The 21,875-nt window shown below is 34.9% G+C and overlaps 1 protein-coding gene and 1 pseudogene across 1 annotated transcript; one reads left to right on the top strand and one right to left on the bottom strand.

Annotated features, from left to right (window-relative positions):
* The first annotated feature begins 993 nt into the window (after positions 1-993).
* Positions 994-2,294, top strand: LOC104676289 (kita-kyushu lung cancer antigen 1 homolog). The gene is made up of 2 exons (XM_010381058.1): positions 994-1,206; positions 1,976-2,294. Exons 1-2 carry the CDS (start codon positions 1,132-1,134, stop codon positions 2,237-2,239), a joined length of 339 nt encoding a protein of 112 aa, XP_010379360.1. The 5' UTR covers positions 994-1,131; the 3' UTR covers positions 2,240-2,294.
* A 2,750-nt stretch (positions 2,295-5,044) lies between these two features.
* LOC104676290 lies at positions 5,045-20,842 on the bottom strand (annotated as a pseudogene).
* Positions 20,843-21,875: the final 1,033 nt, after the last annotated feature.

Here is a 21,875-nt window from a genome sequence, read left to right as displayed (position 1 = left end):
TGGATTCAAGTCCTGATTTGCTAAATGGGTTTAGCACCTGCATCTGTTTCCACATTTGCAAAATTAGACACAGTAGTAAAAATACCTTGGCTCTGGAGAACTAAACACCACATGTACTCACTTATAAGTGTGAGCTGAATGATGAGAACACATGGACACATGGCAAGGGGTAACAAAACACACTGTGGCCTGTGGGGGACAGGGGTGGGATGGGGGGAAAGGGAGAGCATCAGGAAGCACAGCTTAATGGGTGCTGGGCTTAATATCTGGGTGATGGGTTGATCTGTGCAGGAAACAACCATGGCACACGTTTACCTATGTAACAAACCTGCACATCCTGTACATGTATCCCAGAACTTAAAATAAAAGTTGATTTAAAAAATAAAAAATAAAATAAAAATAAATATCATGGTATAAACGTGAAATTAAAAAGAAAAAAGATACCTTTAGTGCAAATTTGTTGTGAGGCTTACATGTGAAAATGTCCCCAAAATTATTTCTTAAACTGTATAATGACACAAATGTATGTAATGATTCCAGTGTGACTAGGGCTGGAGTAAATTCTAAAATAGCAATGTGAGTGTGGATTAGGTAGTTTCTGGCAAAGATAATTTGTGGGTAGCTACTTTTTACAATGCATTTCTGTCTTGTTTTTGAAGTGAATAAAGGAATGGTTGCAGCTAAGACATAGATATACATATATATATTTTAAAGTAGGAGCAATCTTAAAATACTCTATTTAACCAATCCATTTGGAGGCTATACTTCTACCACGTTTCAGCTTCCCAGAAATCCCACACTTCCTCACTGTCTTTCACTCTCCTCTCTAAGGACCTGACGCTAACCAGGTGGACGGTTACTAAGTGACGCCTGGTTTCCTGCAGGGCCGGTTTTTACGTCATCTTATTGTGGCGCAGAACCTCCGCGTGCGTGCCCAACTGTGAGGTCTCGCGTCCTCAGCAGTATATAAAGCGGGACAACACAGAGCATCCCAGTTGCACCAGGCAGTGCAAGACACATAGTATCCTGGCCTGAAGTTTCCCAAATCAGGCTGACTAGGGGGCCTACTGCTTTCCAACTACCAGCTGAGGGGCTCCGCCCCGAGAAGGGAGAAGAAGCCGAAGAGGAACCATGAACATCTGTTTACTCCTAGCGAGCGGCATTCTGTGTGCCTTGATGATTGTCTTCTGGAAATATCGCTTTCAGGTAACGGTGAATATGAGGGAGATTTGAATTAGATGAAGCTAGATAAGTATGTGGACTGGGGGGTGTGTATATGTAAGAGAGTAAAATACAGTAAAATGAGAGGTAAGGGAAGATTATCTCATTCCTCTTTTTCGCTCGAAGGAGCCTCAGACTTTTACCCCCTCACTTCCGCAATTCCTGTATTCTGACCAGTGATTCGACAGTTGTGGTCTCTTCTAAAAAGCCCCAAGTCCCTAAGTAATGTGGTCAGCTTTTCACTCATTGGAGAGGAAAGTGCAGTTGTCAGTGCCCATTCCCCATCACCATCTCCCACTTTAAGAATCTTACCTTCTCTCTTTCTTCTCTTGCATCTTCTCCCCGACGTGTCTGTTTGCTGAGCTCGCCATCTTTATTTTAAGGGTGCTTTCCGGGCATTCACAAATAATTCGAGTGTAAATGTGGATTTTCTGGTGTTAAAGCCACAAGTGAAGTGCTTTTAGATGAGAGTCAAAGACAAGGTTCATGTATTTACCTACTAGGGTGCTCAGGAAATGTAAGGAAAGGATATGGAACCTCGGCACTAACGGCTACTTTAATAAATTTTTTTTCTTAGTCTGGTTTTGGAATAATGTATGTTTGAGTTAATGTAGTAATTCAATACATTTTTAATCTCTACATATTAGGGGAAATAAGTTTATTTTGGTAACCAAGATTAAACAAGTTGTTTTTTGGTAGTTTGGAAATTGCTTAATTCGATAAACTACATATGTATAATTCCCTTCCTTTACAGAGAAACACTGGTGAAATGTCATCAATTTCTACTGCTTTTGCACTAACACGCTCTTCTACTGGGTTAATTAACAGCAATACAGACAACAATCTTTCATTCAACAACCTCTCTCGGGATATTTTAAATAATTTCCCACACTCGATAGACATGCAGAAGCTACTATTGGTAAACCTCAAGAGGGTGGAATACAAAATGGCTGAACTGGAATATATTCTAGTTAGCCACGGTTTGAGACGTGCATCAGGTCACCGGAAATCCACCTAAAAGCGTACAGGATGTAATGCCAGTGGTGCAAATCATTAAAGACACTTTGAGTAGATTCATTTGATTGTGTGTTTATACTAAATGAATTATTTTTTAAGAGGGAGGGGATGCCAAGTCAGATAAAAAAAAAAAATCCAGATACTTATCGAGTTTGTTACTTTTACTTTAGATAATTGATTACATGTTGCTAAAATATATTTACTGGGGAAGGAATGTAAGCACAATAGAAAAAAAAAACCGTTCAAAAGTTTATTTTTTAAACATAAATAAGCTACATTAAACAATATAGTTGAGACATAGTGATTTTTATTTCAATCAACTGTGAAAAACAGTTTTCACTAATGGTTTACAATAGAATACTATAAATTGTCTCCATAAATTACTTTGCATTAAAGTAAGTGTGATTTGATGGAATTGTTTCCCCTTATGTAGAATGCTGTTTCTTGCCACTGTTGAATCTGGGTAATAATAATAATAACTATTATGGAACACCCTACAATATGCCAAGCACTATGTTAAGATTTGTGCTTTACACATTTGTGAAGATAGTGACAAAAACTTTTAACTCTTCTTTGTGGTCAGCTTTTGAAAAAGATTTCTTTCCCTTCACACTTTTCCCAATTAGATATTCTTTCATTTAAAATCAGCCGGGTGCAGTGGCTCATTTCTGTCATTCCAGCACTTTGGGAGGCTGCAGTGGGCAGGTCGTGAGGTCAGGAGATCGAGACCATCCTGGCTAACACGGTGAAACCCCGTCTCTACTAAAAATACAAAAAATTAGCTGGGCATGCTGGCACGGGCCTGTAGTCCCAGCTCCTTGGGAGGCTGAGGCAAAAGAATCATTTGAACCTGGGAGGCCGAAGTTGCAGTGAGCTGAGATTGCACCACTGCACTCCAGCCTGAGCGACAGAGCGAGACTCTCTCTCAAAAATAAATAAATAAAAATAAATAAAATAAAATGAAGTTTAAACAATAAAATAAAACGCCCAAATCTTCCCTGAATTGCAAAAGTCACATGTAGAAAATTGGACTCCTTAAATAGTACCAAAATGTAGTAGTAGAATGCATGTAATATAATGTGGATTAAAATTAAGGAAAAAGTATTTCTAACCTCTAATTAGCCATCTGTTTTCAAATATTGTTTTATAAAATCTTGGATCTAAGGAATTAACAATCTGTTGAAGTTTACTAATAGCATATAGCATATATCTTGCCTTCAAGGGAAACCCTCAGAATGTCAAACACTTTCATCTTATATATATGTACATAACTTACTGAGGTGGTTCAATTAGAGGCCTACCTATTTACCTACTTTCCTGTCCCCTCCCCCCTAAATAAATTACCAGTATAAATTAAAGAAATGCCTTAATTTCTTACTCCTTTCATGTCCAATTACGAGGAAGAGAAAACAATTTAAAATATTTAAGAAAAATTATTCCTGCTATTGTCACTCATTTGCCAAGCACAAAATGTCAGCAGTAGTGTATGTGGTCCTTAAACTTCTTTAGGTCACAGGTTTCTTTGATATTCTGATGAAAACTATGGACTCTCTCCCTAGAAAAATGCGTGTAGAAGTGCACACAGAAAATATTCCGTGTAATTTCTGTTTTATATGTTCCCTGAAGCCTATGAACCTTAAGAATTGATGAAAAGTTCTTTATATATGTAGGCAGTGTTTATCATCATAGGCTGTGATGCTTAAACCAGTTGTCAACAATATAGAATAAATATGTAAAGCTCTTAGTAATATATTTAATTATCCTTTGTAAGGAAACTAGGACATAGGACTTCTAATTTAACTTTTCTCATTCTTTACAAGTTTGACAAGTTTATCTTCTAATAGTATGTAAGTAAGTTATCACCTGTAAGTAATAACTTACTCATGTAAGACAAAAATCACTCTAGCAGCTGGGTAGCACAGTAATAAAATGCTAGATTTGATTAAAGCCATTTTCTCATTAATATTTCGGTCCATATGCTATTTGAAATTAAACATGTATTTCAGAGGGTATAATGAACAACTCTTAATTTTGTGAAACACAGTAGAAATTAAATGGGTGCTAGTTTTGTCCCGAATGACCCAAGGAAGTAAGATTGTATATGGGAAAGGAAGTACTCAGTATTTCATTTTCTAGATTTCTTACTTACTGGCCATAGAATCCTTACTTTTCTCTTATGTCCCTCTTTATAAAGAACATTAACTATAAGTTTCACACAGAAAACATGAACTGTAACAAACGCTTGAAGTTTTTAAACATATTTGGATAAAAATATTAAACTACAGTCCTCTTATAGTATACATAGTCCATTTTTGCATATATTTATGACATTTCTAATTAAGTGAGGCCTTCAGTTTTAATGCTTTTTTTTAAAAAATGTATTGATTTATATTCCCCACAGACTTGTGGAAAAGAAATATTTTATATTAAGAAAATACAAGTAAATAATATTTTAAAACTTGTATAATGGAATATGTAAATATTTCAAAGCAATTAGCCCCACAAAGCCTTCAATGTATTAGAAAAGCATTATAATATTTACAAAAATATAATTATGATATAGAGACAGTTATGTATGTATGTGTGTGTTTTTCAGATAGATAATCTGAAAAGAAATATAATCACATGGCTAAGCATTAAGAAATTCACATTTTTATACTGCATTCCTGTTTAAATGTGAGAAAAATCACACTATCATGAAAATAGTATGTACATTTCCCTACTCAGTTAACATACAAATAAAAACGTTTCCCTCTATTCTTAAAAAAAATTGCATTATACAGTCATATATTTTGTCAATGAGATCTCATTCTGGTTTTCTGCTGCCACTAACAGTAGGTATTTGACTGTCAGTCTTTTTTGGGGGATATATCATGCCTTTATATCTCTCCCCACAATGTTGTTCCAGGTATGGAATCCAGTTAGAAGCTGGTCTGCAGCAACTTACAAGGCACTGAAATGAAAAAAAAAAAAATTATTGTCTTAGAATTTAAGTGCCATGATCTGTAAACAAGTAAATATTGAACTGTACTTTCATTTAAATTTTTTTCTTTACTAACAAAAAATAAGAATCATAGAAAGGTAAAAAGCGATCATCTAAATTCTTAATAATGCAGTTTACCAAGATAAAAGTATAGTCAAATGTAACTAGTTGTTAATAGAACTATATTAACTACTAAACCAAAATAACTGAGTATGTAAATGAATTCAAAACAAGGTATGTGAACCCATTAGAGTAACAGTGTGTCTACTCTTTACCTTCACTGAATTCTCAGACATTTCCATCCTGGCCTTAGGATGAGTGTGAGGTAAGGATCTAAATCAGTGTGTACCGGGGATATGTTTCAAGAACAAAGGAAACAAGTTCCAGGATCAAACCGTTGAATTGGATCCATTGTTGTATGGACTTGCTAATTTATTTAAATCTAAGACTCCTGAGCCTACGTTGTCATTGTCCTACTGAGATATCATAAGAAACTTTATCCCCTTAGACCTCCATGGAAGAAAGGTGACTCAGGGTCTAGACTGAGTTCCAGATATTTACCAGGCTTATTCCAGTACAAAAACACTATCAAAATGTATATTATAACCAGATACGGTTTCAAAAGTAGTGACTATGGATATAAACCAAACAGGTCATTTGCTTTGTGACATCTAAAGGGACAACTCAGCACAGGTATAGATGTCATAGCTGTCATATGCTAAGCACTGTAGCAAGGCCCATGTATACAGCAACAAGTAAGACCAGACTTCTCCCACAAGGAACTTATAATCTAGTATAGAGAAACACAGCAAATATATAAATAATATAATACCATGTTATACACTAGTAACAGATGGTTGTCAGGTACAGAAGTAGCCAAGAAGTAGGAGTAATTAATTGCATCTTATATGTTCTCATATGACATCATGTGAGTAATCTTCAATTTAATCATAAGTTATTTGTATAAAATATAAAAAAAATTAATGCGCTCACTTGAAAGATGTTTTCTTTAGCCTGAATTATTTTTATGATAGCCATAATTGGAATCCAAATAATGCAGAAAATTATTATACACCAGCCTAGAGCAACTCCCCAGTCAGGGTATGGAATTGCACCATAATCAGGTCTATGGAATTGCATTAGTTACCAGATAAATATTGCCTGTAAAAGTGAAATATGCAAAGACAAAGCTAAAGATTCGACTTTATTGCACTAATGATTAGCAATTTGATTCTGTTCTTTAGATGTGATTTATCAAAAATAATTAATATGAAAATACATTCAAGCAGTTGAGATAATCTAGTAACAAGCCAGAAGATAACTATGAAAAGAACCTAAATAAATAACTTTTTTTACATGGAATAAATTTTTCCAAAATACTGTCATATATTTATAAATCCAAATATTTGTTCAACATATATTTCAAGAAAATACTAGACCATATATCAGATAAAAAGTAAAACAATATTTAAAATGTTCTGTTACTGAGCATTTCTCTTTGATTTATAATAGTGTGATTTTAGTTTATGCCATAAGCTAACCAGTATATAGATTAATACAATGAGAATGTGAAGTACATTTTAATGGGCACACTTTTCTCCTTGCTTAGGAACTGCTTCTATTCTCTCCCACTGCACAAAGCTCCCCTTTTAGCACATCAAAAACACACATGCATTTACACACACTATTTAGCTGTTTTTGTTTTACTAAAATCAATGAGAAAACAATACATTGTAAGAATCTGTTTAAGTAGATCTATCAGTTTAATTTTAAAATTCTATTAACCATTTTCATGCTTCTGATAAAGACATACTCGAGACTGGGAAGAAAAGAGGTTTAATTGAACTTAGAGTTGCATATGACTGGGGCGGCCTCAGAATCATGACAGGACGTGAAAGGCACTTCTTACATGGCATTAGCAAGAGAAAATGAGGAACATACAAAAGTGGAAACCCCTGATAAAACCATCAGATCTCGCAGACTTATTCACTACCACAAGAACAGTATGGGGGAAACTGCATCCCTGATTCAAATGATCTCCTACCGGTTCCCTCCCACAACATGTGGGAATTATAGGCGTACAATTCAAGATGAGACTCGGGTGAGGACAAAGAAGCAAACAATATCATTACACACTGTCCCCTCCAAATCTCTTGTCATCACATTTCAGAACCAATCATGCCTCCCCAACAGTCCCCCAAAGTCTTAACTCATTTGAGCATTAACCCAAAAGACCACAGTCCAAAGTCTCATCTAAGACAAGGCAAATCCCTTCCGCCTCTGAGTCTGTAAAATCAAAAGCAAGCTAGTTACTTCCTAGATACAGTGGGGGTACAGTTATTGGGCAAATACAGCCATTCCAAATGGGAGAAATTGGGCAAAACAAGGGGGTTACAGGGCCCATGCAAGTCCCAAATCCAGCGGGGCAGTCAAATTCTAAAGCTCTAAAATATTCTCCTTTGACCCCATGTCTCACATCCAGGTCATGCTGATGCGAGAGATAGGTTCCCATAGTCTTGGGAAGCTCTGACCCTTTGGCTTTGTAGGGTATAGCCCCCTTCCTGGCTGCTTTCACAGGCTGGCATTGAGTGTCTGTGGCTTTTTCAGACACACGGTGCAAGTTGTCGGTGGATCTATCATGCTGGGATCTGGAGGACTGTGGCCCTCTTCTCACACCTCCATTAGGTAGTGCCCCAGTAGGGACTCTGTATGGGGGCTCCAGCCCCATATTCCCCTACCATACTGCCCTAGCAGAGGTTCTCATGAAGGCCCCAACCTTGCAGCAAACTTTTGCCTGGGCTTGCAGGAGTTTCCATACTTCTGAAATCTAGGTGGGGGTTCCGAAACCTCAGTTCTTGACTTCTCCATACCCACAGGCTCAACACCATATGGAAGCTGCCAAGGATTGAGGCTTGCACCCTCTGAAACCATGGGCTGAGGTGTACCTTGGCCCATTTTAGCAATGGCTGGAGCGGCTGGGACACAGGACACCAAGGTCCAAGGCCGTACACAGCATGGGGACCCTGGGCCCGGCCCATGAAACCATTTTTTTTTTCCCTTAGGCTTCCGGGTCTGTGATGGGAGGGGCTGCCATGAAGACTTATGACATACCCTGGAGACATTTTCCCTGTTTTCTTGCAGATTAACATTTGGCTCTTTGTTACTTATGCAAATTTCTGCAGCCAGCTTGAAATGGGTTTTTATTTTCTACTGCATTGTCAGGTTTCAAATTTTCTTAACTTTTATGCTGTTTCTGTTTTAAAATGGAATGCTTTTAACAGTACCCAAATCGCCTTTTGAATGCTTTGCTGCTTACAAGTTTCTTCTACCAGATACCCTAAATCATCTCTCTCAAGTTCAAAGTTCCACACATTTCTAGGGCAGAGGCAAAATGCTGCCAGTCTCTTTGCTAAAACATACCAAGAGCCACCTTTGCTCCAGTTCCCAACAAGTTCCTAATCAACATCTGAGACCACCTCAGCCTGGACCCTATTGTTTATATTACTATCAACACTTTTTTTCAAAGCCATTCAACATCTCTCTAGGAGGTTTCAAACTTTCCCACATTTTCCTGTCTTCTTCTGAGCCCTCTGCCTGATACTCAGATCTAAAGTCATTTCCACATTTTCAGGTATCATTTCAGCAACGCCCCACTCTACTGATACCAATTTACTGTATTAGTCCATTTTCACACTGAGGATAAAGACATACGTGAGACTGAGATGAAAATGAGGTTTAATTGGACTTACAGTTCCACATGGCTGGGGAGAATTCAGAATCATGGCAGGAGGTGAAAGGCACTTCTTACATGGCAGTGGCAAGAGAAAATGAGGAAGATACAAAAGCGGAAACCCCGGATAAAACCATCATATCTCATGAGACTTATTCACTGCCACAAGAACAGTATGGGGGAAACCACCCCCATGATTCAAATTATCTCCTACTGGGTCCCTCCCACAACACATGGTGATTATGGGAGTACAATTCAAGATGAGATTTGGGTGGAGACAGAGCCAAACCATATCAAAAATTCAATGGCTTCATTCCATTAATTTAATTACAGAAATTTAAATGTATTTTATAAGTATTATAAATGTACCTAACTATAAGAGAATAACTGAGGGATAGTGGAGTTCAATACACAATAGATGGCAATGTAAATCATTTCATATGTAATACTTTTGCATTTTCGATTAAAATCAGGTGTCAAACCTATGTAATCGTTGAATATTAGCTTGTTAAGAGGTCCAGCTAGACATTCTAAATTGACAAGGGGGCTTATTTTATTATGGAGACTTGTCAAATAAAAATATTTAGCAGCATTTTCGAAGTCATTTAGCAAAAATATGGAGTATCCAAATATTTCAATTCAGCATATCTACTTCTAAACTGCTCACTTTTTGAAAGTGATCTCATAATGTTAAAGAAATGTAATCCTCTCTGCAAACAAATATGACACTTTAGATTTGAAGGAAATCCTGGATATAATTACTTAATGGCCTTTTCTAGGAAAACCTTTGAAGCATGAAGGCAATGAGAACCAAAATAAATCTATGAAGCTTTGACTCTGCTCCACCCACCATCATTATTTCTAGTTCATAATCATTCTCCATCCAGTGTAGTGTTTATTTTGGTGCTCAGCCATCTACTGTCCTAAAATATTATTTGAAGATTTTAAGTCTATATGTTATGTCTCTCAAGTAAGACAACTTTTGCTTTACCTCAGCTCCTAAATAGTATTAATTGTTGAATTTATTAACATAAACCATTGCCCCTATTGACACAGGTCAGTTTCTTTATTTTCGGATGCCAAATACCTGCCTCATTAAGAGATAAAATGTGAATTAAAATATGACTGGTGTTTTTCAGAAGTTAGTATATTGAAAGTGAATTCCTTGAAGGCAGGATGTAGGCCTTATGTATCTCTGTGTTTTCTGTGCCTGGCAGAATGGTTAGGAACATTATTGTTGACTCAACATATTTTTTAGGGAATGAGAAAATTCATGATTTATTTTCATTTATTCTATTGATAAATTTTAAATTATTGATAACTTTTAAGTCTGTATGAACCTGTTTATGTTCTCAAATGGTAAAGGTTTAAATTGATGGTCTCAAAATAATACTGCAAAGGCATTTTAATTGAAGCAACTTAGAGGCACCATCCATAAATACTGCAAAACTTGAAAATCATTCACTTATAAAATTACTTTGCCTTTTGTCTTCAATGTGAATTACTAAGTTTATCTTATAATGTATATACTATTGATACCAATGTCATGGTATATTATTACTTATAATCAAAAGGATAGGAGTAATGACAAACCAGCAAGCTCTCCACCATAGCCAGAATATCCACCTCTTTGCTCCAATCATCATTTCTATATCCTCAATGAATCTGTTCCCTCCTAAACAAGACAAAGAGTACATTGAATGTTTGCTGATATATTCTTCCAATAACCATTGTGGCATAAATTATCTTTCTGCGTCTAAACATTTTTCTGAAGTACAACAATGAAGCATATACCTGTAACTAAATTTTCTTCATAATATATTTTGTCCAGTATATTGTACTTTACTATTATAATGGTATAATTAGGTCAACATAATGAAAATGAGTCAAACCAAACTATTTTAATAAAACTTGAAAATAATTTTATAGTTACTATTTACCATAAATCCAGATGATTCCAGCTAGTTCCAGTATAGCTACAATTAAAATGCCCCATCCAGCACAGAAGTGGTCAGTCAGATGAATCCAGTAAATTCCAGCCTACCAAAAAAATATTGATTACTTCTAAGTATATTTTAATTGTTTTTATGATTGCTGAGGTATTCCAACTGAATCTATTAATTTAATCTTGACATATGCTCCTTAGTTTCACTTCTGCTAAAATGTATAAAGCAATGTTTCAGATGTAAACCCAAATGTGGCTTTAAATATCTCAAAAATCTTTCAATCTATACGGAGTCACTGGAAAAAAAAAAACAAGCACTTCGAATAGTTGATTATCTAAACGGTATGCAATGTCTGTGTGTTCTGTAGTGGTTGCCAAGAAATGTAGTATCTGTATCTGTAGTGTTTAAAGTCTGCAATCTTATTGTAACTGAGGTAACTGTCCGTTATTCAGCCTCCTCATCTGCAAAATAGATTTATGGAAAGTAATAATGGAGAAAAATGGGTTAAAACCCAGAAAACCTTGATCCAAGTCAGACCTGGACTTGTCACTAAGCAACCTCTTAAGACTTCGTTGCTTTCGTTAGTTAATAAAGTATGTTCCAACTAATAATTTGTCTGTGAAAAAAATGCTGTAGTATACCTGAGTCACACCGACAAGACTAAGGAGAAACAAAACCAAGCAGCAGCTCAGAGTTATGGAAACCATCATTTTCTTCATCACTTTGGGAAATAAATCTTGAATTGTTGTTGTGATCATTTCTTCAGAGGGGGAAAAATGACATGTTATATATCAACTTATTTGCCAATGCTGTTAGTCACAGAATTCCACATCTATTAATCAAATTTACAAATAGATGTTGAGTAGAGACTCTGAGCCCTGCTTCTTGCTTTTAAAAACCCATAGGGTCATTTCTTTTGGCAGTCATCACTTGGTTCTGCTGAAAACCGAATGCAGTTCTATTTGTTGTTTTCAGTCTGCTTTATATGATTTTTCATTGATAGTAATTGTAAGGTAACAGTCTTCTGTGAGCTGAAATTGTCTCAAAGGAAGAATTCTAATAGGACTTTTAAATAAGGTAAATATTTGAATCACTGGTGTGAAGACGACAGAAAGGATTCTAGGTTTAGAAATCAATGTATCCATGAAATAGGTAACTGGCCAAGAGTAGAAAGATGTGTGAATGAAAATATCAGAAAAGATGTTTGAGATTTTCGAGGACTTTAAAAGTCAATAAGAAAACTCTGGATTTTATCCTATAAACAGAGTAAACTATGAAACTGTTTTATATGAGAGAGTGGTAGGATGAAAATTTTTTTCAGAATTTCCCTAGTCATATAACCTAGGTAAATCCCTATATGTGCACAGAACTATGTGCAAGTGTGATCATTGCAGCAGTGTGTGTAATTTTTTAATTAAATTATTCAAATGCCCATTATTATGGTAACAAAGAGATTGTGATTTAATTAGATCTATATACCTGTGTATCAACTGGATTCATAATTAATGCAAAAAAACTTTCAGAGTAATATGTATGCTATGAAACTTCACATTTATGTGAAAATTTAAAAATGTATATGCTATTTTTGCATACATATAAAATGTATATAAACATGGACAGAATAGCATACACAATCCATGGTAACAATTGTCTCTAGAGAGAGAAAGACGGGGGACTTCAAATTCACCTGCAACAGTTTATTTTTAAAATAGCTGAAAGAAGTATGATAAAATATTAATGTGTATTCCTTTTGAGTGTCAAGTATTTTTCTGTATTTAAATTTAAGTTAAAACATCTTTCAGAAAGGTCATTCTGAAATTAACAGCTAGGGGGCAATATGGGTAATAAAAGCATGTTGTCAATTAGAGAAAACACAAATGAAATATATGAGTAATATGTTAATGCTGGAAATATTACTTACCAATGGAAGCAAACTGAGAATCGAGACCCAAATTTAAAAGTTTGCAAAAAATAATGTGATCTAAAATGGACCACCTGGTAGTTGCACTAGAGCTTCTGGATAGGCAATGAATGCCAAATCAAAACATACAAAAATGTATGATATTTTAAATTAGTTACCAATATTTAAACATTTAAAAAATAAGGTATTAGAAAAATCTCATCTTATTTGGCAACACAATCTATGACGTAAATTCTTTACCAACTATTCACTATTTCACTTTCCTTTATAAAAACATTGGATTTGGTTGTTTTGTTTGTTAAAGTTAGGGAGTTCACTGTTTTCTTTAAAGCTGGACACTCAAAGTCACTTGACTCTCTTACCTTTACAGTATTCATGTGTTTTAAATATTCAGTCCCAATACTGTAATTTTACGTAAGGAATTTGTATATTGTCTTTCTCTTCCTGATACAATTCACATTTTTCTCTAGAGGCAATTGTTACCATGAATTATATATGTTATTCTGTCCATGTTTATATACATTTTATATGTATTCATAAATGTATGGGAAGTGCTTAGCATGATGTCTGAACCTTGTAGTTGTACAGTAAGTGGTTCATGTTAAGGACTAAACAAAATCTGGGAAAACATTCTATTTTCTTAAGCAATGTTTTCCTAATATACTCCTGTTTACATGGATAATCTAAGAATTATTATGTTATTAAAGCAACCAAATTATATAAGACTGTGATGGGTGATACTGAGTGTCAACTTGACTGGATTGAAGGATGCAAAGTATTGATACTGGGTGTGTCTGTGAGGGTGTTGACAAAGGAGATTAACATTTGAGTCAGTGGGCTGGGGAAGACAGACCTACCCTTAATCTGGTAGGCACAATCTAAACAGCTGCCAGAGAACATAAAGCAGACAGAAAAACGTGAAAAGGCGAGACTGGCCTAGCCTCCCAGCCTACATCTTTCCCCCATGCTGGATGCTTTCTGCCCTCGAACATTGTACTCCACGTTTTTCAGTTCTGAGACTCTGACTGACTCTCCTTGCTCCTCAAGCTTGCAGACAGCTTATTGTGAGACCTTGTGATCATGTAAATTAATATTTAATAAACTCCCCTTTATATATATATTTATACATATCTATATATTTATGCATATATATTTATACATATATATACACACATATCCTATTACTTCTGTCCCTCTGGAGAACCCTAGTACAAAGAGAAAGTGAGAAAGAAAACGCAATACTCTAAATTATGACTGTTTTAAGTAAATATCTATAAACTATATTAGAGTTTCATAAGTGAGATACATTGAATTAATCAGAGTTGATAATATATGGTATTATATACCTGATTTTCTAACTTGAGAAAATTCCTTTCCAGATATATGAGCCATTTGGCCCAATATAGAAAAAATAGCAAATCCAGCAAACACACTAGTGAGACAGTTTGTCAAAAAAAACTACAATGGCATCAGAGAAGCAGTTGTTTTTGAACTTATTGTCATGTAATAGAGCAATTAAGTCACCCCAAGCCACTGAAAGGGAGTGAAATATCTACCCAAATCTATAAGAGAAAATAATTTAATATTTTAAAACATATACACAATATCTTATTTGCATAAGTATCTCACATATGCAAATTAATATATTATAAATAACAGTGAAATGAACACCCAAATGCCCACTACTCAGCTTAAGAAACAAAATATTACTGTCTTTTCCTGATTACATCACCCTACCACTCTCCAGTGGTAATTGCTATCCTGACTTTTGTGTTGATCATTTCTTTGTTCTTTTTTATACTTAGGTTTGAATGTTTTGGAATTTATAGAAAAGTTAACTTAATGCATGTAAACATATACAACGTACACTTTTCTATTTGGTATTGTGAGATTTATCTATCAGAAAATTGAACTATATAAAATGTCCACTTTATGATTCTAAAATGAAAGAATGTAAGCAAATTCATTTGTTTATATTAAATAAACATAGTTCTTTTAATCATTCTTTGTTGCCAAACTGCATATGTCACGATTTATCCTTTCTTCTGTTGATGGACATTTAGGTCATTCACCATGTTGCTATTATAGAGCTGTAAACATTCTTTTATATTCCCCATATGTAGGTGTGGAACTGTGATGTTTAAAAGTATATGTATTCCCCCCTTTTACTAAAAAATCTTGCCAAATTGTTCTTTAAAGTGGTTACACCATTTTGCACTCCCACTAGCTGGGTGTGAGGGTTCCCATTCCACCACATACTTGCCAACACTTCATTTTCCATAGGATTTTTTTTTCTGTGAAATTCCTGTTCATATCTTTTGCCAGTTTTTGATTTGGCCTGTGTTACTTGGTTTCTAATAAGTATTGAGTTCATTTGGATTCTAATTCTTTGTCTATTATATATGTTGATTTTTTCTTCCCAATTTGTGGCTTACATTTTTTACCTTTTAACGTTGTGTCCTTTGATTAACCACAGTTGTTGGGGGTTTACTGAAAATGAAGGTATCCATCTTTGATTATATGTTTTGCCCTTGACTTCTGTTACTTTTAAAAACTGCTTAGCCCAAGGTTATAAAGGTACTATTCTATATTTTCTTCTAAAGAAATTAAAGTTTTACCTATATTGTTAAATTTTCAGTTCACCTAATATTGACATTGTGCATATCAATATGTGTGATATGTGAATGATATGTGAAATGGGATATCAGTTGTTCAAGGATAATTGATATTATCGATTAAATCAATTAGATATCAATTCTATCAATTGAATGATTATCCCTTTTCCTATTGATCTGCATTGTCATCTCTGCCTCATACCAAGTTCCATTTGTTTTTTTAATCTATTTCTGAGATTACTATCCTGTTCCGCTGGCCTATATGTCTATACCTATGCTAACACCTCACTATTTTAATTAGTACAGTATTATAAATATTGTTTCATATCTGGTAGGACAAGTCCTTTTCACATCAGATATACCTTGGGGTTTTGACCTTTTTCTTTTTTGAATAAAATTTACAATCAGTTTTCAAGTTCCATAGAAAACTGTTTTGGGATAGATCAAGGCTATTTTATTTATATTTAAGAAAATCATATTAGAAATAAAATGCCCTCTTTTTTCTTAGGCTCTTGTCCATATTAAGAGATAAGCAGCATGCTCAGGTTGGTCTCTGAGCTTCTTTTACTTGATACATTATGTGTACCTGTGTGACAGGGGAGCTGGAAGTGGGTGTGGCAGTTCTGTGTTGTTTAAGAATGCTACTGCATATCATGATGTGTACCTAGGTTGCAAACAAAAGTGAAGAGAAATTCCAAACTTAATTTTAATCTCCATATCTATGAATCTCATATCCATATACAATATTATTACATTAGAGATTAGGAAATCCTAATTCAAATTGCATTAATTGGCTGTACACTTTTAGCTCAATTTGAATCTATCTTGGTTTTAGTTTCATCACTGTAATGAGGTAGTTAGAAAAGTAATTTCTGCATTCCTGAAGACCTCTCTACCTATAAATTTGTATGGTTCTCTACTCTCCTGGAGATCTCAATGGATTTCAGATATTCAAAGAAAAGGAAAGACACCTGATTATAATTCTCTGTTTAGAATATAGATTGTGAGGAATAAAAAAAAAAAAAAAAAAAGCTAAGAAAAACAATTCTTATTGCCAGCAAACCCAAAAAAGGATTTGGTTTGTGTTGTGTTGGAGAGCAGAGGGTGAGAATATTAAATTGTATGTTTCACAAGGAGCTTTAGGTTTCACTCTAATTTTTTTAAGGTATTAGAGATACCGAAACACAGGCCTATAAAAAAGCGTCATATAAATTTTTCGGAGTGGTTTCAAGGAAGTACAAAACCCAGATATCTTGGGCTTTTAAAATCTACCAAAAGAATATCAAAGGTGCTTTTCAACTATGCTCAAATCGTGAGTTTTAAAGAAAATGGTGAATCTACTTCTTAGGGAAAATGTTGCAACTATATAACAAGGTAGTATAATGTAACAGAAATAATTGAAATAATTGTATATTAGCTCATATTTATTAAATAGTTTACTATTTCCAAGTGCATTAACATATTTTATCTTCTTCAGTAACCCAACACAGAGAAGGTGATGAATCCCAACACTCATTTTATTTCTTATTCACCATCCAAAATGGTCTTCAAATGGGGAAGAGATTAACCAACAGGGATAAAAAGAGTAAGGCCCAAGATAAATGAAGAAACAAATTAAGAGGGCCTGTGGACACATCAAAGTATATTAAGCTCCAGGACTATAATCATAAAATTCCATATATCTAAAATGATTTAAAGCTATATGATTAATCATTGAGTGAAAATTATTGGCCGGGCGCGGTGGCTCAAGCCTGTAATCCCAGCACTTTGGGAGGCCGAGACGGGTGGATCGCGAGGTCAGGAGATCGAGACCAACCTAGCTAACACGGCGAAACCCCGTCTCTACTAAAAAATACAAAAAACTAGCCGGGCGAGTTGGCGGGAGCCTGTAGTCCCAGCTACTTGGGAGGCTGAGGCAGGAGAATGGCGTAAACCCGGGAGGCGGAGCTTGCAGTGAGCTGAGATCCGGCCACTGCACTCCAGCCTTGGGTGACAGAGCGAGACTCCGTCTCAAAAAAAAAAAAAAAAAAAAAATTATTGAGCACGAAAATGTAACCAAAAACCAATGATTGACATTTCAATTTTCAGAAAGGTAATTGTAAATAAATGACAGATTTCTGCAACTAATATCTCATACACTTGGCACTGCTTACCAAAAAATTTACAAGAAATAATTACATATCCTCTTGTAAGTATTTAGAAAAGAAAACAGCAATGGCTGGAAATTGGCATCAGTTCCATGAAGAATACTATAGCAAACTAAAACTAGTATCCATTTTGAATAGTACTACTAGTATGGCAGATACTATTAACATAGTGTCTCTTGATTTCAACATAAGATTATAGGTTTTTACTTGAACAGAACTTAATGTGTGCTAAGAATGTGATGTGACTAATAAAAAAGTGAAAGCATTCTAGGCCATATTGATAGAAGCATACTATCTGTAGTACACTTACTGTTAATACTCTCTGCAGTAAAATTGTAAATGATTTTACATACAAGTGATACACTCAGCCATTATCTAAAGGTAAAGTTAAAAGAGTGTTACCTAATTCTTATTCACGGCATATGTTAGACTTTTGGTATAAGTAACAATTTTGGTTATGGAATGCTTAATACATGTCATATTTGTGTTTTAACTTCACAATTCACTAGGCAAAACTTGACAATATTTTGGGGATATTAAATTTTGAAGAATATTAAAATGTATATTAGACCATTAAACTTGCAACAGTAATCTCTAAAGCTACTATGAGTTTATCCAATAAAACACATAGTCCTACTCATCAACTTGAAGATATTTATGAATGCAATATTATTTTTCAGATTAATAAGCCCAAAATTTTGTTGGTCAAATAGAATCTGTTTAAATGAATAAAAATGACTTTTAAAATCCTATTTCTGAAAATTATCTCACCATCAACAAAAGAGAATTAATGGCATGTTAAATATCAGCTAAATCAGACATCCTAGTAGATAGAAACTAAATAAATTTAGCTGTATGTTTTTTGCAAGCTACTACATTACGATATTCATATGGAACCAAAGATTTTTGGCATTTGCTTTTAAGATTTACCTCCTCAGATAATTTGAAATCCAAAGTAAGACTCACCTCAGCTTCCCTAAGTTCTGTAAAGTTTGACCGTGCTCCAATATAGTATGAAATGCCTATTGAAGCACCCTCTAGAGTTACACATCGTACTAACAAGATGAGTAGGACCACATAGGGGAAAAGAGCTGTAAACATAACACCCATCAAAAAAAGTAACCAAAAATTAATGTTATTTTTTAAATCATGATATATAATTGTACACAAGTAAAATTATTAGCAAGTTGAGATTATTTAAATAAAGTACTGGAATTTCATAGGGTCTGATGATATAGCAAAGTTAGCATAATTTCTTGTGTTCTCACAACTCTCAAATGATACATTTTAAAAACACTTTGATATATTAATTAGCATTTCCTAGGTTTAGGTTGTAAATAAATAATACATCAGCAGTGATAACTTGGGATCTAAATTGAATGCTTTCCTAAAAAATTCCTTATACGTTTCTGAGGAGACTGAATGTCTTCTCTCAGTAAATTACTGCTTTGAGATGAGGTGGGAAATGATTTTAAACCCTGCAGTGGTTAGTATATATTCAGCCTTCAAGACGAAGGAAAATATTTTCTAGTAGATATCCAAATCCCAGAAAAGCATATTGAAGTGAATACTGGACACTTGTTACTGTTATTGCAGCCACCATTAAGAGAGTTTGATAGCATACATACAAGTGCACTGCTTCTGTACTAGATAACACATGGTTCCAGATGAGCAGATTGCCTTTGAGACCAGCTTTGCCTTAATGTGGATGATTTCTTTGATCCATATGTTTTATAATACAACCAAGGAGATGATTTAAACAAGTCATTCAGAGACCAATAAAAATTAATTGCCTGGGTAAATGGCCTTTAATGGATGCTTTCAATATTAACATCAAAAGGAAACCAAGGGGTTAAAAAATGTGCAACTAAAACATTTTAGGAAGTTTTCACTGGATTTGTGATATTCACAGTATTTTTGTGATGTAACAGCATGTCTCATTACAACTTAACATTAATTGAATGTGCTGGATATTGTACTGAGAATACAAAGATAAGATCTTCAGTTATTCCTGGCCTCCACCTTATGGAAATTTCCACTGACTAGTTAAAAACGCATAGACTTTTTTTTCTGGGTATTGTGCAACTATTCACGGAGAAAATTTCATGTTGTTCTCTTAAATCACCATTATTCTCCCTGAAGGTTTATAAAAGTAAACAATTAAGTGAGAAAATGTAACAGAATATTTTTCAAAAGAGGCCATTTCCCTGAGAGAAAATGTTCTGTGTACATATTGGCAATATTTAAGAGAATAAATACATAGTGTGTACACACACACACTCACGCGCGCGCACACACACACACATTTCTCTCTCTCTCTCTCTCCAACTAGGGGATTCCTGATACTATTACTCTATAGAACAAGGATCTAGATTTTCCAAACCAAACATTGCAATATATGATTCCATTCAAAATGCTTCTTTACATGGTATGAGAGGAAATTTTAGAATATTCTCTCAAGCCTCAGAATGCTGTATCAGCTAAAAGGGTCCAATTTTTGAGTAATTGTGCAACTCTAGTAGTAGTTATTATTTTGTTTGTTTGTTTTGTATTTAGCAAGACAGATCCGGGCTGGGCGCAGTGGCTCATGCCTGTAATCCCAGCACTTGGGGAGGCCAAGGCAGGCAGATCACCTGAGGTCGGGAGTTTGAGACCAGCCTGACTAACATGGAGAAACCCTGTCTCTACTAAAAATACAAAATTAGCCTGGCGTGGTGGCGCATGCCTGTAATCCCAGCAACTTGGGAGGCTGAGGCTGGAGAATTGCGTGGACCTGAGAGACAGATGTTGCAGTGAGCCGAGATCGCACCATTGCACTCCAGCCTGGTCAACAAGAGTGAAACTCCGTCTCAAAACAACAACAACAACAACAACAACAACAACAACAACAACAACAAACTGAGATCCTATATATTTACTTACAGCTTAAGATGACTGCTTAGAAAGTTTTTCATATATTTGAATCCTTCCATTATAGAAAGAAAAATGCTTTTGATAATGCTTGACAATGAACTACAATGAAATCGGAAAGCTGCTATATCACTATCTAATATGTTTTTCAAATTACCTTGGCAGGGGAATTGATTCCTTTAAATAGTGCTGCTCCAAGTATGAGCCGAGCCAGAAGACAACAAAGTGCTAAATACCACTCAGTTACTGCAGTCTTACCCATTCCACTTGTCCGTTGGAGCGCCACTTTACTGAAACACATAAGCCGTTTTCTGATCACAGAATCACTTGTGTTATAGAAAATGCATTGCATTTTGTAATATAATTTATCCGGGAGAAGCTTCATGAATATTGTATCTTATTAATATATCAATCTCCTGTGAGCCTTTGTTAATAGATACTATCAATATGAAGGGTCAAGGACATTTCATTAAAAGGCCTGACTCTGAACTTTGGAAAGTCTAGATCACTCTGAACTTCAGAGTAAACAAAACTTCAGCCAATCCGAATTTTCAAAACCCTAGTATTCTCTATTTTGATTAGTGGGTGTGCAGTTAGATGTAAATTCTCTGATTTTATACGCCTTTTTTTTTTTTTTTTCCAATTTCTGTTTCTCCACTGATTCCTTTATTTTTACATTTTTGTAGCTGACTATAACCTCCTATCTTGGAATTGCTGTAGTTCTTTGCTATATCAGTCCCAGAATGATCAAACTTACTGAACATGTACATATTCCCCATTTACTCCTGTCTAATCTTTCTATAAATTGTGATATTATTTACATACTATACAATTCATCATTTTAAAGTGTACAATTTAGTGGTTTTTAGCATGTTTGTAACCATGACCACTTTCGAATCTCAGAATATTTTTCCCACCCCAAAAAGTAACCCTATACCCAGTAACAGTCACTACCCAATCTTCCTTTTTTAAGCCCTGGTAACCACAAATCCACTTTCTGTCTCTGTTAAATTTGCCTGTTCTGGAAATGCCATAAAAAAGTAATCGGAAGGGGAACATCACACACCAGGGCCTGTTGTGGGGTAGGGGGAGGGAGGAGGGATAGCATCAAGAGATATACCTAATGTAAATGACTAGTTAATGGGTGCAGCACACCAACATGGCACATGTATACATATGTAACAAATCTGCACATTGTGCACATGTACCCTAGAACTTAAAGTATAATTAAAAAAGAAGTAAAAGGTAGATGTAAGAATAATTAAAACTATATTTTTCAATGATGACATGATTGTGTAGAAAATCCTATGGGAATGTAAAAAAAAAAAAAACCTTATTAGAACTAATAAATGAGTTTAGCAAGGTCTCAAGATAGAAAGTCAAAA

This window comes from Rhinopithecus roxellana, chromosome 7, assembly GCF_007565055.1.
Source record: "Rhinopithecus roxellana isolate Shanxi Qingling chromosome 7, ASM756505v1, whole genome shotgun sequence".
NCBI classification, from domain to species: domain Eukaryota; kingdom Metazoa; phylum Chordata; class Mammalia; order Primates; family Cercopithecidae; genus Rhinopithecus; species Rhinopithecus roxellana.
Note: the sequence above shows the minus strand (reverse complement) of the source record. Positions and strands in the feature narration are given on the sequence as shown.

Coding starts and splice junctions, on each gene's coding strand:
- LOC104676289 (XM_010381058.1), top strand. CDS start 1,132: ATGAACATCTGTTTACTCCTAGCGAGCGGCATTCTGTGTGCCTTGATG. Junction 1,207..1,975: donor TCTGGAAATATCGCTTTCAG/GTAACGGTGAAT, acceptor CTTCCTTTACAG/AGAAACACTGGTGAAATGTC.